The sequence below is a fragment of the Lissotriton helveticus genome, chromosome 4_1, assembly GCF_964261635.1.
Source record: "Lissotriton helveticus chromosome 4_1, aLisHel1.1, whole genome shotgun sequence".
NCBI lineage: Eukaryota > Metazoa > Chordata > Amphibia > Caudata > Salamandridae > Lissotriton > Lissotriton helveticus.
Window position 1 is genome coordinate 1,478,344,913 of NC_136063.1, and position 16,448 is coordinate 1,478,361,360.

Sequence of the window (16,448 nt, forward strand, 5' to 3'; positions counted from 1 at the left end):
CGAATCACAGGTTCACACTCTGCAACTCTGGGCAATAGCTTGCTTAATCTCCACAACGGCCCCCTGCGGCAGGATGCCTGGCTTTCACCTTGGGGATACCCAGTAGGGGCTATCTCACAGGGAAAAACCAGGACGGGTTCCCAATGCAAAGCGCTTTGAGACCTGGCGGTGATATTGCGCTATATAAAAACCCATCCATCCATCCATCCAGAATTCCAATGCAGGTTGAATATATGTATGTTGCAAAAATCACTGGATTTTTGTGAAAACGGTATGCGTCAATATGCAAATATTGAGTTATGCCAGCTTGCGTTTGTGAGGCTGGTGCTTTCCATTTTAGTGCTTCATAGTAATGAGTTAAAATCTAATACACCAGGGCTTATTCTGAAGTTGGGTTCAGATAGCCTTTTGAATTCATCACTTTCTTCCTTATCCACAGGTACCGTGTTAAGGATAAGTCAGACCGTGCAACTGTGGAGCAGGTAGGTTTTCATTTGGTTTGGTAGATTATTCTTCCTTGTTTTCCTTCCATCATAATATAGCAAGATTCCAAAACTAGTAATATTTCTTTATTCTGTGCCTTAAGTACTCTTGTCTTCCTTGACTGTAAAACTTTATGGGTTAGCATTTACCTCAAACTTTAGTCAGCCAGATCCTTAATTTCTGGTCTCAATATTTTTATTTGTTACCTCTATTTTTAGATGTTTTTATTGGTGCCATATTCTACCTGGAGGCTAAGTCTTCGTGCTATAGATAATGGTTGAAGAAGAGCTTAAGGGGGCAAATTGGCAAATAATATTTCTCATAGAGAGTTTCAGAGAATTGACAAAAAGACATATTCAAGTTGTAGTTTCATAAAGGCCAAAGGTTTGACAGAAAAGCTTTAATTATAGACTTTTACAAAATCACAATCCGTCCTGCTGCAGCCACAGGTCCATCTTCAGATTATCAAATTCCTTCAGCTCCCCCATATAATCCCACGACAAATCAGGTAGGTAAATAACAGAAATAATATTACTGCTCTTTACTGCCTCCTGAGTTTGCTTTTGAGAGAGGGAGAAATAAACTAGGAATAGTGCCGTTTAGCAAGATTATCACATGTATTTGCACATTTATTTGCAGAATCATCATCAACTTTTGCAGATCATTAGGAGACGGGATTATACCCTGTATTGATTTGTTGGTCGTATGGGCAGGGACTGCATGTATAGTCCTACATCACCACAGACAAATATGGTGTATTGTGAGGAAGTGTCAGGAAGAGTTCAATGCAAGTTGTAATGTCCATAGTGTGGACAAAGATAACCCGAAGGGATATCTATATTTTGTGCAGGCCCTCACTGTCCTCAGTGGGACACCTTTCACTTTGCTTATGGTCTTCCTGTTAGTCATAAAAACTTTGGTAACATACAATACTGCACACTGTGGAGTTAGGTGGAGCAAAGTTCTCTGTTACTGGGAGACTTGAAGGATTTTGCAGGTGATAGGCCTTTTCCCTTTCTGGGCTTCATGTAAAAATCCCTGTGCTTGTGCAATAAAATCATAGGTTTCAGACTCCTAGGGGGTCATTAGGATGGCGGACAGACTTTGTCCGCCTGCCATCCCAATGTAAAAAGGGACCGCCCGCCATAAGGGCGGGGTCCCTTGGGGGCCATTAGGATGCACCCGCCACACTGACTGGTGCATCCCGCATTTTTAACATTGCGGCGGGCCGGGCTGAAAGCACCGCTCGCCGCAATGCTAAAAAAGCACGTCATGCATTTCAATGCACAACGTGGCAGGCACTACTCGGTGCCTGCCACGTTGTACATTGAAATGCAGGGTGGGAGCATAGGTACCCCCCCATGTGAACCCCCCAGAAACCCTGGGGGACCGCAACGGACCCCTGCAAGAGATTCCCGCATGCCTTTGACGCCACGGAAAGGCATGTGTCCGCCCCATCATTATATAGATGGCGGTGTCTAGCAGACACTGCCACTCTTTTCCGCCCGGTTGACTTGTCGACCTGGCGGAAAAGCGGCGGGTGGAAATGCGGCGGACGGTCTTTCCGTCCGCCGTGGTCCCCCCGCCATAGTAATATGGCAGGGGGAAATGGGTGGCGAGGGAGGACGGATGTCGGGCGGATCGCCACCGCCATGCGGGCAGTGACGATCCGCCCGACATCCTAATGGGGCCCTTAGTGTTGCCGTAGCATTGTAAGAATAGTCAGTAGCCACATTTAAATAGGACTAGAACCCCTGACAAGTAAAACCGTTGTTGACCCCATTCCGTTGACTCCAAGCATGTTAAAAAAAAAAACAAGAAAAATAACTCAAACCTGAAAATTATTTATGTATGTTCTGTTTTATTTACACATTATTTATTCGGAGAGATAATTTTTTACAGCTCTGTTATGGTTTGACATATGGTAATTTAATTTCCCTTATATTCTTAATTCTTGATCTCAAGTCTGATGGCAGATTTGACCCTCTGAAACTGCATTATTTCTTTCTCACCTTTTATCAAGGTATTGGACCCAAGAACTCGAATGATCTTATTCAAGATGCTAACGAGAGGTGTAATATCGGAGATAAATGGCTGCATCAGTACAGGAAAGGAGGTGAGTTTTTTTATTTCTTGACTGATTGCATATCTGCTCCTGCTCAATTCAACTTCTTTTAAAGAGCCATAGAAAGTATGGTTTTGCATGTAACCTTGTGTTTTCCATGAATATTTTATTGGAATAGAAGATTGCTGTTTGGTTTGTAGGAGTGAAACATTCAGCGAGTGTACACACTTGTATACCACACGATAGGGGTTTACCCATCCACAGGTGTTGTGAGAGCACTTGGTGTAAATGTTCTTAGTTGCATTGTTTCCACTTGGATAGCTCAATTGATTTGTATTTTCCTTGAGAAGGAAACAGACTGGAAGAAATTAAGTTTAATTTTTCCAAACTATAATGATAATTATTTCAACATTTTAATTCCTTCGTAAAATGGTATTGTTTTTAATCCTTTATCGCAATGCAAAAATCAACAATACACCATCTCACTGTGATATTATCACAGCTTTGAACCATGACTTACAGAATTTATCCAAAGCAGCAGTTGGATACATTCCAAAGTATCACACTGTGGGCGGCCGGAAAATGCAATTTAGGTCTATTACAAATTAGTGGGGTGTGTGAAGGTACTTTAGTGCCCCCCCTTTCAAGAACACTCGTGTGGTGTTGGGCTTCTAGTATACAGTAAGTGTAGTGCATCAAATGTTATGCGTCTGTTAATCAGTTCTAGGAAGCTCTGGGGTCACAGGTTGCACTGTAGTCTTGAGGTTCGTCTATTAGGGCTTCCCTTTTGGCCAGGAAAGAGCGTTATGGGCCCCATGTGGCCCAAGCTCTTTATGGGAAGGGCTACAAGGTGTCGTAGACCGCTGCTTTCTCTGCACACTGTCCTGTCCCTCGGCCAGCTCGCTATTGTGGGTGTACTAACTCCACACCAGTGTATAGCGACTATGTGTTTGGCAAGCATAAGGGCAAGAGCTATGAATCTCCTGTTAAATTTTAGGAATAGGAAATGGTTGACATAGCCCAGTAGTGCGGTCAGTGGGTATGATTAATTCTGCTCATTCATTTTGCCCTATATGGTCACATGCCTCTCCCCAGTATCTGAGTATGGGCGTGCAGGCCCCTGCTTTGTGTATAATTCCTACCTGCTGATCCCGACAGCGGGGGTAATGGTGGGATCTCCCTGGGTTGATTCTGTACTGCTTCTCTGAAACGTGGTATGTGCGACAAAGAAATGTATAGCGTAGTAGTTTGTGCCTTTGGCTTATGGATATATACTTTGCCTGAAGGCATCAGTATCTCCAGACCGGACCTGTTCTGACCTTCAGATCAGACTCCCAGGCTTGTTTATGTATTTTTTCCCCTGCTAGCTTCTCATCAGCCACCAAGCTTTGTAGCCTTGAGACCCATTTGGTGGTGTAAGGGGAGCGAATTTGCTGCATCCGGGGCTTAAACTCTTGTGGCTCCACAGGGAACCCTGGTATTTTTGTCTAATGTGCCTAAGCCTGTAGTAGGTGAATAAATCCAGAGGAGTAATGTAACATATTTCCTGTGCCTGATCTAGTGTGAAAAACTGGCCTTCGGCAAACAACTGTCCCATCTCCATTATATTTACTCTGTGGAGTAGATCTATATCCTTATTTTCATTTGTAAGGGGCAGAATGGGGTTGTTTACTAAACATGCAGCAGGGGTGTACAACAATGGTGTACTAAGCTACTCTCCTAAATGTCTCGAGGCCCAACATGCCATGGCGACTGGGTTGATCTCTGACCATGGTGTACCAGCCGAGCCTACAGTAATGTTTCCAGTGGTACTGCCCATGCCGTCTCTGGTATTAGGTATGGAATGCATCTGTCTGGGTGGTACCAATGTTGACTAGTGACACTGCACCATCAAATAGTGAACCTCAAGTTCAGGGACCCCAACCACCCTGCCCAGAAAGTAATGTCAGTGTGTCAAAGCTGATTCTTGTCTGACTGCTCGCCCAGATCAGTCTTGTGAGGTGCGTTTTGAGAGTATGGAAAAACACTTTGTTTAACGGAATATGAATGGTGGTGAACAAATACAAGAATCTGGAAAGCACGATCATTTTATTAAGAGCTGTCCGGCCTGCCTTTCAGAGTGGGAGCATGATCTAGGACTCTACTTGCTGCAATAGTTTCCCAACAACTCTACCATAGTTGAGTGTTAGTACTTCCCGAGTTTCTATGCTGGGTCGCCACCAAGTATTTGACCGAATCCTCCCTCCGGCGCACCAGGAATTCTGATGAGGGCCTTCATTTTCAGTGGGTGATGGGAAATATCCGGGGCCGGACTGGGAACCAAAACCGGCCCTGGCAAAGTGCTCGCCCCCCTGGGGGGTTGTGGGTGCTGCTGAGCTCTTTGCCAGGGCCGGTTTTCGGTCGATTTTGTTACGGGGATATGGTATGCTGCAAAAACGGCCCTGTAACAAAAACGGCCCAGGGGGCCCAAAACCGCCTCCACTCGTGCGGCATACCGGGGGCTTGCCCGGTGCCCCCTACAGCCAGTCCGGCCCTGGAAATATCTCTGTCTTATCACAGTTTGTTTACCCCTGACACTTCTCCAAATTTTATAAATTTGTGAACAAGTGGCTGCAAGTTCTCAGTCGACTTTTGAGTACAGAGCAAGACGTCATTGGTGTAGATGGAATGCAATAGAAATCCTGCAGGTAAGTTGACTTCCTGTGCATGTGACGCTCTTGTAAAAGCTGGGGTAGGGGGTCCAAATAGAACAAATAAAAGGGGGTGTTAAGGACACATCTGTCTCGTACCTCTATATACTGGAAATGAGTCATATGTAATACCTTTTACCCGAACTTTGGCTGCAGGCAAAGTGTACAGGAGCTTTATGAGTTTAATGAACAAGCCTGGGATACCGAAGCATGACAAGGTAGTCGTAAGAAAGGGCTACGCCAAGGAATCAAAATCCTTTTCTGTGTCTAGTAGCACCACCACCACCTCCTCTCCAGGGCATCCTTGTAAAATGGTATGATAATCACTTGTTAAGGATGTTTATTCCGTTATAAGTTTATGGCTCACAAAATCGTACTCTTGAAGGTGAGGTGGATTAAGTTTTTGCAAATGTGCTGGTTAATCACTTGCATTAGCAACAAACCCAAATTAAGATGATGTACATCTCTGCTTTGTAGCAGTTTCCTAACCTAAATGTACAGAGTTTAAAAAATGGGCACAGAACATAGCTAGTTCTCTTCTGGAGGTAGGGCTGTTCAAACTCAACAAAACTATAGCGAAAATACAGAAGGGGAGGAGGAAACAGAGGACTATGACAGAAAAGAGTAGATGGATAATCAGAATTACTTTCATTTATCTTTCTTGTCATTTATAACATTATGATCATATGTTGGGGTCACACCTTCGTCCAACTCCCTCTGCAGTTGACCATGAGTCATGCACCAACCAAGTCCCTTGTGCAAGCATCAGTTCCAGCACACGACATGGGAAGATAAACATTTGTAATAAGAACTATCGCTATAAATCTGCAATGCTACCTTGAGCCCACATGGGAGGACCAACTGTCTTCAGAAGACAAAACACAAAAAGGGACAGAACATCCTCCAACCTTTATGTCAGTCAGTGTCTGGAACTGTGCCTAAAGTGATCACAAGAGTTTAACATACGCTGCAGGAGCCATGGAGCCATCCACTGACGTACACCATACAGACTGAAAATAATTTTCAGCAAAGAACTCCAACAGAGGAATGCACACATTTAGACATTGAGAGAAACAGATGAAACATTCTGAAAAAATGTTTCAGAATATTTGTTAAACACTGAAACTGGCAGTATACCATTGCAGTGCACCCAGCCTGAAGAGCAACTCGTCAACACAACCAGTTGTCACATGTGCATCCATCCTCAGTTTAGGAGTTTGGCAGAAACGGTAAAAGAAAATATTGTCTTCTACATGATCCAGCCCATAGCACCTGGTGGACCGCTAAAATCTTCATACGCCACAAGGAACAGGAAATCTGGGAGGGTACCCTGTAACATACACCAGGAACAGTGTCTAGGTATCGATCACCGGTCACTGACGCACAGTGAACCATGAACCACATGAACATTAGAAATATAAGACAAGGTATACCAAGGCTATATTATACAGGATTGTACTACTGATTATTGACCCCCAAGAATATTATGCTACAAGAATATTAAGGACCAGCTACAGAGGGGCAAAATATCGAAAGGTAAGTGCATATAAAAGATATAGATTTACTATTCCTAACTCCACATTTACGTAGATATAAGATGTAAATATCGCCACAGTACATATATGTGAAGTTGGGTTTAGAAAACCTAAATTGACTTGCCTGTCGTTATTTAATTTTTATATTTTGCTCTCGATATTGCGTGCCATTGATATTCTTTCGTCGATATTCAGGGTGCACCACATTACATAGCAGGTCCTTAAACCAACACATATTGCATAATAAAGCTATAGAATGCAGCAAGACCTGAAAATGTCTACTCAAATAAAAAAATAATCTGCAGGGAAATGACAGTACCTAAATTTCGAAGTCCTAACGCCAGTGCATGTTGAACTCTGATCAGGAGCATTCTACCAAGTACTTGCAAATGGTGAGCTCCTCTGACACTAACCGGAAAAAACTGGAACCAAAATCACCAAAATCATCTGTTCAGAGATTATCACAAGAAAGCGCTAATAGACATGATTCTAGAGGAGAAAAAGGCAACAAAATAAAGTCACGCACTTGCACCTTGCTAATGGAGTACAGACATCTGCAAACACAAATTAACTGAAAAAAGCTGCGGACAAAAATGAATCCCATAACACACTCCACACACTTATAAGCCTGAGTGTGCCTAAGCCGGTATTTGCATCAGTGTCACATTTAACTTTTACACGACTTGCAAACCGACAAAACGTAGAATTGTGAGCCAAAACGGGAACAAAGGAGTGGCTTTTTGACGAGCCCCTGACCTTCTTGGTGTCTTTCAAAAACACTTAATTTAATCCCAGCTTGTGAACCACACAATTATGAGTCTAGACAGACCATGTTTCGTTAAACCATGCATCTACATAATAGTTACTGAGAAGCACATAGCACTGAGGCCCCCTCATTTCCATATCACTGTCAAATCTGCGGAGGGGTATAAATTGTCTGGAGCAAGATGAAAGTTGGGTGAAAGGAAAACAACACAAACTAGTTTTTTGATTCTGCTCCAGAAATCCATTACTGTCATTTGGAGCACCAAAGGGCATTACTAACACTGAACCTATGTGAGAGTCAGGGCACATTTGAAATCATTTTTTAGAGTGTACACAAATAGCATACTTTATTAACAATGAAGTTACATCCTAGTTGGCGAGAGGCAGGAACATTCAACATCAAAAGTTGCCATTTTTCCTGCCCTGCAAGTAAGGAAAGCTACAGCCAACCTTAGCCCTCAAGATCGTACATTAATCTCCTCTGTACTCCTGAATGCAGGCTGATTATTGCACACACAGCATAAAAAACAACAGTACATCAAAGTACAGAAAACCAAGTGATTTATCCAGTAACCGTGAGAGCAGAGACGTGTATATGACATCCCATTGATCAAAGACTGAGCCATTAAACAGGATTCTTTGAAGAGCAAAGTCACAGGTCTGAAATCTGTAGGATAATCTCACTCCAACGCTGGAAAGGGAAGACACATTATTTTCTACGGTGTCATGAAAAAAACAGACAATACACGTGCCACAAAACTGTACTGTGTTTAGAAGGCAAGCAAATAAAAATGAGTCAATTATCGTGGACAATATCTAAGCATTGATTTGACAGTATAATTGTAGTCAGATCTGCAGGGCAATTGCACTAACAACTAAGTACGAGATGCTCATTGAGTACACATAGGGGAGCCCCACACAGTGGTTTCTCAAGTGAGTACCCAGTAAGAGTCCCATGCTTATGGGGTTTAAACCTGCATGGGAAGGTCCCAATTCGCGAGCAATATGAAGGCAACCTACATTCTAAACATTTTCTACAGCACTTTCAAAGATATTTCCTTTCCCCTATACTCGGCACTCCCCCCACACCAGCCACCCCTGAACCCACCCCCTGAGAGGTAAAGGCTTGTAGAGCAGCAACAATTCCAATCCCCAGATAGGTGCAAAATTACAATTCTTCATGTTTGGCAAAATCCCCTTACCCACTTAGTATTGCCGGTACAACTGTCCCAGGTTAAACACCTACTATACCATACAGTACCTCCACAAAGGTATTGTAGTAAATCAATGTTTTCTTTTCTCTGTGCATTCAGATGTTCACCTTTGTAATGCATTCTTGGTAGACAGACTGGTCTTTTCCAGACCCTTGCATCTTGCCATTGAAAAGCTTTTTAGTGACATGCTGTCACAATGCAATCCTTCTTCGCACATCTTGTGTTATATCTTGGAATATATTCAAAGCGGAAGATGCAACGGAGTGCTGGACTCGCCCCTCCCTCCCGCCTCGGTCTGACACCGGTGACTAGCACCGTTTGAGCAGAGGGCGTGGAGGGTCCGAGCCAGACACTTCCGGCAGGGAACAGCAGCGCTCTAGTTGTTGGGACGCTGGGGGTGATTTAAGGCGGATGTGCTGTCGGCAGCGCAGCGGACGAGCGCAGCGGGCGCGACGAAGGCGCGCCGGAGTTGCGCCTGAGTTAAGCCCGTCTGCGCCCGTCCGCGGCCGACAGCGGTCCAGGGCCAGTCCCCATGCCCCTTTTTCATGCCGCACTACGTGGAGTCGAGAGGAACTTCTTCTCCTCCGTGGAGCCCACACAGCATCGAGGCAGGAAACAATGCGGGCTGCAGCCATTTTACTTATACCTTTGACACCAGTAAGGCTCAATTCACAGGCCAGCATACCTTGATATGCGGCCTGTTGAATGTACGCTCCCTACGCAAACACTCTCTGGACATCCATGACCTCCTCAGTGGAAATCAATGGGATCTGTTCTTTCTGACGGAAACTTGGCTTGACCAAGATTCCATGCCAGAGATCATTGAAGCCATTCCAGAGGGCTACTGTCTGCTAAGATTAGACAGAATACGGGGGAGAGGGGGTGGCATAGCCATAGTTGCTAGACAAAACTATCAATGTCAGCTTGACAGCACCATGATTGATGACAGCGAGGCTGGTGCCTTTTCCATCTCTATCAACGGCTATTTCACCCTGAAGGGCCTTCTAATCTACCGCCCTCCGGGCTCCACTGTAGCCTTCATCGAGAAGTTAGTGGAAGGTGTCACAGAAGCCGCGCTACGCACGGATAAATTCCTGGTCTTAGGGGATCTGAATTTACATTTAGACACCCCTACGGATAGGGTGGCAAGTGATTTCTGTAACACGATGGCAAGCTTACAGTTCGAGCAGAAGGTGTCGCACCCCACTCACAAGCTGGGCCACCTTTTGGACCCAGTCTTCGCAAACTGGAATCAAGTAAACGCCCAAACCCCGATTTCCATCCCATGGTCTGACCATTTCCTCGTCCCTTTTACCATCGAAATGCAGGGACCTCGCCCCAGTGACCCCCCCGCCGACAAACACCCTAGGCGGAGGTGGGCAGTGTTCTCCCAAGCCAAATTCGACCTGGCATTAACTGAGAAGGGCCATCCTGGAGGCGATGGGGTAGATGAAATTAATACCAACTTCGATCAACGCATATTGGAAGCCCTGAATTCGGTGGCACCATTGGGTATGGCGAAATTGGGGGGCCGAGCGCAAAAATCGGCTCCTTGGTATAACGCAGACTTGCGAATGGCCAAAGCAGCATGTAAACGTGCGGAAAGGCAATGGAGGACAGCCTATTCTACTCGGGCCAAAACAGAATATACTGACTGCAGGCGCGTTTACCACACTTTGATTAGGAAGGCTAAATCACTGTACTATTGCAATAAGATAGAGGAGGCAGAGCAGTCCACCAAGGAGCTTTTCTCTATTTATAAGTCTATTGCAATAGGGAAACCAGCCGTGGTGCCTAAGAAATTATGCACGACGGAGGGCTGCAACCGGATTGCTGAGTTCTTTGCAACAAAGGTTACCAATATCTATAATTCCTTCCCTCAGAGAACAGATAGCGGCCCTACTTACCCGGAACCCACTAGAGTGAATGGGGAACAACGGTTATCCACGTTTGTTACTCCCCCTACTGCGGAACTCCTCCGTGTTTGTGGATCAATAAAATCCGGTTCCCCTAGAGATCCGACCACTCCTAGTCGGTTAAAGGGTAGCTTGCCAGTACTTGAGCCTTATGTGCGTCATCTACTGGACACCTCCTTCGAGTCCCAGGTGGTCCCGAACGCCTGGAAGCAGGCAGTGGTACTTCCTCTGCAGAAGAAGGCCAATGTCAGTTTCGAAAAACTGGACAACCTCCGTCCCATCTCCCTCCTGCCCTATATGGCTAAAGTGGCGGAAAAAATTGCCAATACACAGCTTATGCAGCACGTGGAGATGGCCTCGCTACTCCACGACTCGCAATTTGGCTTCCGCCCCCGTCATTCGACGGAGTCCGCTCTTCTCGTGGCGGTGGAAACACTAAGACAGGGTGCGGACGAGGGCCAAACTATGGCATTGATCCTTTTAGACCTTAGCGCAGCGTTCGACACTGTAGCTCATTCCACCTTGCTACAGTGTCTGATTGGAGGAGGGGTGACAGGAGCTGCGCTTGGCTGGATCACGTCCTTCCTGTCGGACAGGCGTTTTCAAGTCAGGCTAGGGGAATGTTACTCCAGGGAGATTGAGTTGGGCCAGGGCGTGCCTCAGGGCTCGTCCCTGAGCCCAACCCTATTTAATATCTACGTCTCCCCCCTGGCGGCCATCGTGGAAGGATACGGTCTTCGTCTGGTGTCCTACGCCGATGACACGCAGCTGGTCATCTCCCTATCGCGCGCGCCCAATCTTGCAGCGGACATCTTCAGGAATTGCATGCAAGATCTTGCTGCCTGGATGTCCGCAAATTGCCTAAAACTGAACGGCAACAAGACTGAGGTGCTCGTGGTGGGGGGTGGGCCGTCTGCGTGGTCATCGGCGTGGTGGCCGCCCTGCCTGGGTGAAGTTCCAGTCCCCTGCCGTGAGGCTAGGAACCTTGGTGTGTGGCTGGACAGGGACCTTACCTTCGGCCCACAGGTCGGCCGGGTGGCGGGGGTGTGCTTCGGTGTCCTGAGAGCTCTTAGGAAAGTGTTAGATCTGCTTCCCATCTCTGCTCGAAAGACGCTGGTGCACGCTCTCGTCACCTCCCGACTTGATTATGGGAACCTGCTTTTTCTGGGGGCCACAGGTAGGGTCATGGGCCGTCTGCAGGTCCTTCAAAATGCGGCAGCGCGGCTGGTACTTAGGCTCCCCAGGAGGTCTTCCGCTAAACCAGCTTTGCGGGCCCTCCATTGGCTTCCCATTGAGAGGAGAGTGGAGTTCAAGGCTCTCGCCACTTGTCATCGCATCCTGAGCGGCAAAGCGCCTAGACCGCTCCAGAGCCTAATAACCCACTACGAGCCAACTCGCAGTCTACGGTCTTCTCAGACTGGGCTGTTAAAAGTCCCCAGAGTATCAAGAGCACGCATGGGGGGCAGGTCTTTTAGATACCTTGCTCCCAAGCGTTGGAATGCTCTCCCGCTGGAACTGCGACTTGAATCCTCTGAAGTCCTCTTCAGGAAAAAACTGAAAACACTTCTGTTTAGCAGATAGCCTTTTGCGGGAGGAGGGGGGACAGCTATTTCACTTATCACAGCGCGGGGACACGCCAGTGGCGTAACCAGGCGCTTAATAAATGCCCAAATAAATAAATAAATAAATGCTGCTGCCTCCAGTCTGTACTCAAACGTGCACCATCCAAAGTAGACACTCGTTTTAGGACAATACAAACTTGTGTTAAAAAGTAATTACCGGTGTACCATCTGATCAGTTGTTTGTTCTCCAGGTTATCATTTTTTAATAAGTCTTTTGTTAAATAATTAAGAAAAATAAAAAAATAAAAAAATTGCAGAGTAGCAGAAGATGATGTTTCAGGTGGCTATGTACATAAAGTAGGGGGAGGGGGAGGTGGAGGATGCAGGACTAGGTCTCCCTCCTTAGACGTGCAATCAAAAAACAACCCAAAGTGTCGGGTTCTTAGACCTAGCTTACGACTATGGCTCCTGGCCCATATGGTCAGAAAAGAGCCAGAAAGAAAGAAACCTTTCTTTCTTGAGTACCCTTGAGACTCAAGAAAGAAAATTTTCTTTCTTTCTGGCTCTTTTCTGACTAAATGGGCCAGGAGCCATAGTCATAAGCTAGGTCTAAGAACCCGACACTTTGGGTTTGTCAGGTGGCTATGTGCCATAACTTGCAAGTATGCCGAACATGCTGGTCAGTCATTGGAGTCGTTTTATTGCTACCATGCAACAAATTCCTAGCTTCATGTGAACTTCAACCTAGTCCCCTGAAATCTACATTAACAATTGTACTGCTTAATCCTCAGGTGAAAGAGCCAATACATATTCCTGTATATAAGCACATTTTTACTATACACTCCCCACCTTGCAGTTCGCCAGAATTTAACTTGCAATACCGCATGCTCACAATAACTTCTTTTAAACACTCACCACTTGCCTGTAGCCTTTACCTTTGTATTGTGTGACCATTCACCATACTACTGAGGCAGCATTCACAACAAATGTTAGTATTGAGTCAAACACGTTCCAGAGCTCAAAGTTAGTGTTTATTTTCACCATGCTTGTTTTTAGATCCCCACATTACCTAACCTGTTCCACCACTTAGCCCAAACACCTGCTTTTGAGGAATTACAGCTTTTAAAAAACAAGCATTAGAAATGCAATCGGGCTCGGATTTATTTGAGTTTGAGCTAATGGCATTGTAAATGCCAATGTATTGTTGCTATGTGTTATGGAGTGTGTTCATGTGGTGTGTACTGCCAGTGATCTCCTTGTGAGTGTGCGAATATTGCACCGTTACTGCCTGTGATGTCCTTCTTGTGAGTGTGAGAAGCTTGCACCTCTGCTGCCTGTGGTCTCCTTGTGAGTGTAAGAAGCTTGCACAGCTGCTGCCTGTGATGTCCTACTCACTACTCTACTCTACTCACTACTCTACTCACTACTCTACTCTACTCACTACTCTACTCACTACTCACTACTCTACTCACTACTCTACTCACTACTCTACTCACTACTCACTACTCTACTCTACTCACTACTCTACTCACTACTCACTACTCTACTCACTACTCTGCACTCACTACTCACTACTCTGCACTCACTACTCACTACTCTACTCTACTCACTACTCTACTCACTACTCTACTCTACTCACTACTCTACTCACTACTCTACTCACTACTCAACTCACTACTTTCTACTCACTACTCTACTCACTACTCAACTCACTACTCACTTCTCTACTCACTACTCACTACTCTGCACTCACTACTCACTACTCTACTCACTACTCACTACTCTGCACTCACTACTCACTACTCTACTCACTACTCTACTCACTACTCTACTCACTACTCAACTCACTACTCACTTCTCTACTCACTACTCTGCACTCACTACTTTAGTCACCTCACTACTCTACTCACCTCACTACTCTACTCACTACTCTACTCACTACTCACTACTCTACTCACTACTCACTACTCTACTCACTACTCACTACTCTGCACTCACTACTCACTACTCTGCACTCACTACTCTGCACTCACTACTCACTACTCTGCACTCACTACTCACTACTCTGCACTCACTACTCTACTCACTACTCTACTCACTACTCACTACTCTGCACTCACTACTCACTAATCTACTCTACTCACTACTCTACTCACTACTCTGCACTCACTACTCACTACTCTGCACTCACTACTCACTACTCTGCACTCACTACTCACTACTCTGCACTCACTACTCACTACTCACTACTCTACTCACTACTCTGCACTCACTACTCTACACTCACTACTCACTACTCTACTCACTACTCTACTCACTACTCTACTCACTACTCACTACTCTACTCACTACTCTGCACTCACTACTCACTACTCTACTCACTACTCTACTCACTACTCACTACTCTACTCTCTACTCACTACTCTACTCACTACTCACTACTCTACTCACTACTCTGCACTCACTACTCACTACTCTGCACTCACTACTCTACTCACTACTATACTCTGCACTCACTACTCACTACTCTACTCACTACTCTACTCTACTCACTACTCTACTCACTACTCTACTCACTACTCTACTCACTACTCTACTCACTACTCTACTCACTACTCAACTCACTACTTTCTACTCACTACTCTACTCACTACTCTACTCACTACTCAACTCACTACTCACTTCTCTACTCACTACTCTGCACTCACTACTCACTACTCTACTCACTACTCTACTCACTACTCACTACTCTGCACTCACTACTCACTACTCTGCACTCACTACTCACTACTCTACTCACTACTCTACTCACTACTCTACTCACTACTCAACTCACTACTCACTTCTCTACTCACTACTCTGCACTCACTACTTTAGTCACCTCACTACTCTACTCACCTCACTACTCTACTCACCTCACTACTCTACTCACCTCACTACTCTACTCACTACTCACTACTCTACTCACTACTCACTACTCTACTCACTACTCTACTCACTACTCACTACTCACTACTCTACTCACTACTCTGCACTCACTACTCACTACTCTGCACTCACTACTCACTACTCTGCACTCACTACTCACTACTCTACTCACTACTCTACTCACTACTCACTACTCTGCACTCACTACTCACTAATCTACTCTACTCACTACTCTACTCTACTCACTACTCTACTCACTACTCTACTCACTACTCTACTCACTACTCACTACTCTACTCACTACTCTGCACTCACTACTCACTACTCTACTCACTACTCTACTCACTACTCACTACTCTACTCTCTACTCACTACTCTACTCACTACTCACTACTCTGCACTCACTACTCACTACTCTGCACTCACTACTCACTACTCTGCACTCACTACTCACTACTCTGCACTCACTACTCACTACTCTACTCACTACTCACTACTCTGCACTCACTACTCTACACTCACTACTCACTACTCTGCACTCACTACTCTGCACTCACTACTCTGCACTCACTACTCTGCACTCACTACTCTACTCACTACTCACTACTCTGCACTCACTACTCACTACTCTACTCACTACTCTACTCACTACTCTACTCACTACTCTACTCACTACTCTACTCACTACTCTACTCACTACTCTGCACTCACTACTCTGCACTCACTACTCACTACTCTACTCACTACTCTACTCACTACTCTACTCACTACTCTGCACTCACTACTCACTACTCTACTCACTACTCAACTCACTACTCTGCACACTCACTCTGCACTCACTCCTCACTACTCTGCACTCACTACTCACTACTCTACTCACTACTCTACTCACTACTTTACTCACTACTCTACTCACTACATTTTTTTTTTACTTCCCCTTACTGCCAGGCAGTAAAAAAAAGCAGCTACTTGTCCGCTCATCTAAACTAGGTTGAACAAATAGCAATCTCAGCCATGCCAAATTTCTCCTAAGCTCGATGGGGTAAGGACCGCCGGAGAAGTTTGGCCATGGCAGAGACGGAGGGGTCTTTATTTAATTATTTATTTATTTACTTATAAAGTTTTATAAAGCGGGAATTGATCCCGAAGGATATCCGAGCGCTTTACAATTTGAGGCAATTTTGCCATTGCCAAACTATGGACCATTATATTGGCAGTAAACACACTCTGTACCGCCAATATATAAACCAGCCCCCCAGCTATTACATTTCTTTAAAACATTGACCTCTA

The 16,448-nt window shown here is 45.4% G+C and overlaps 1 protein-coding gene across 1 annotated transcript in view; it reads left to right on the plus strand.

Moving 5' to 3' along the window:
• RIOK1 (RIO kinase 1) overlaps window positions 1-16,448 on the plus strand; it is a 249,371-nt gene that overhangs the window by 82,908 nt on the left and 150,015 nt on the right. Inside the window, exons 5-6 of the mRNA XM_078688069.1 lie at window positions 440-482; window positions 2,507-2,599. Of these exons, the coding sequence (XP_078544195.1) occupies window positions 440-482; window positions 2,507-2,599 (136 nt within the window). The remainder of the gene's footprint in view (window positions 1-439; window positions 483-2,506; window positions 2,600-16,448) is intronic.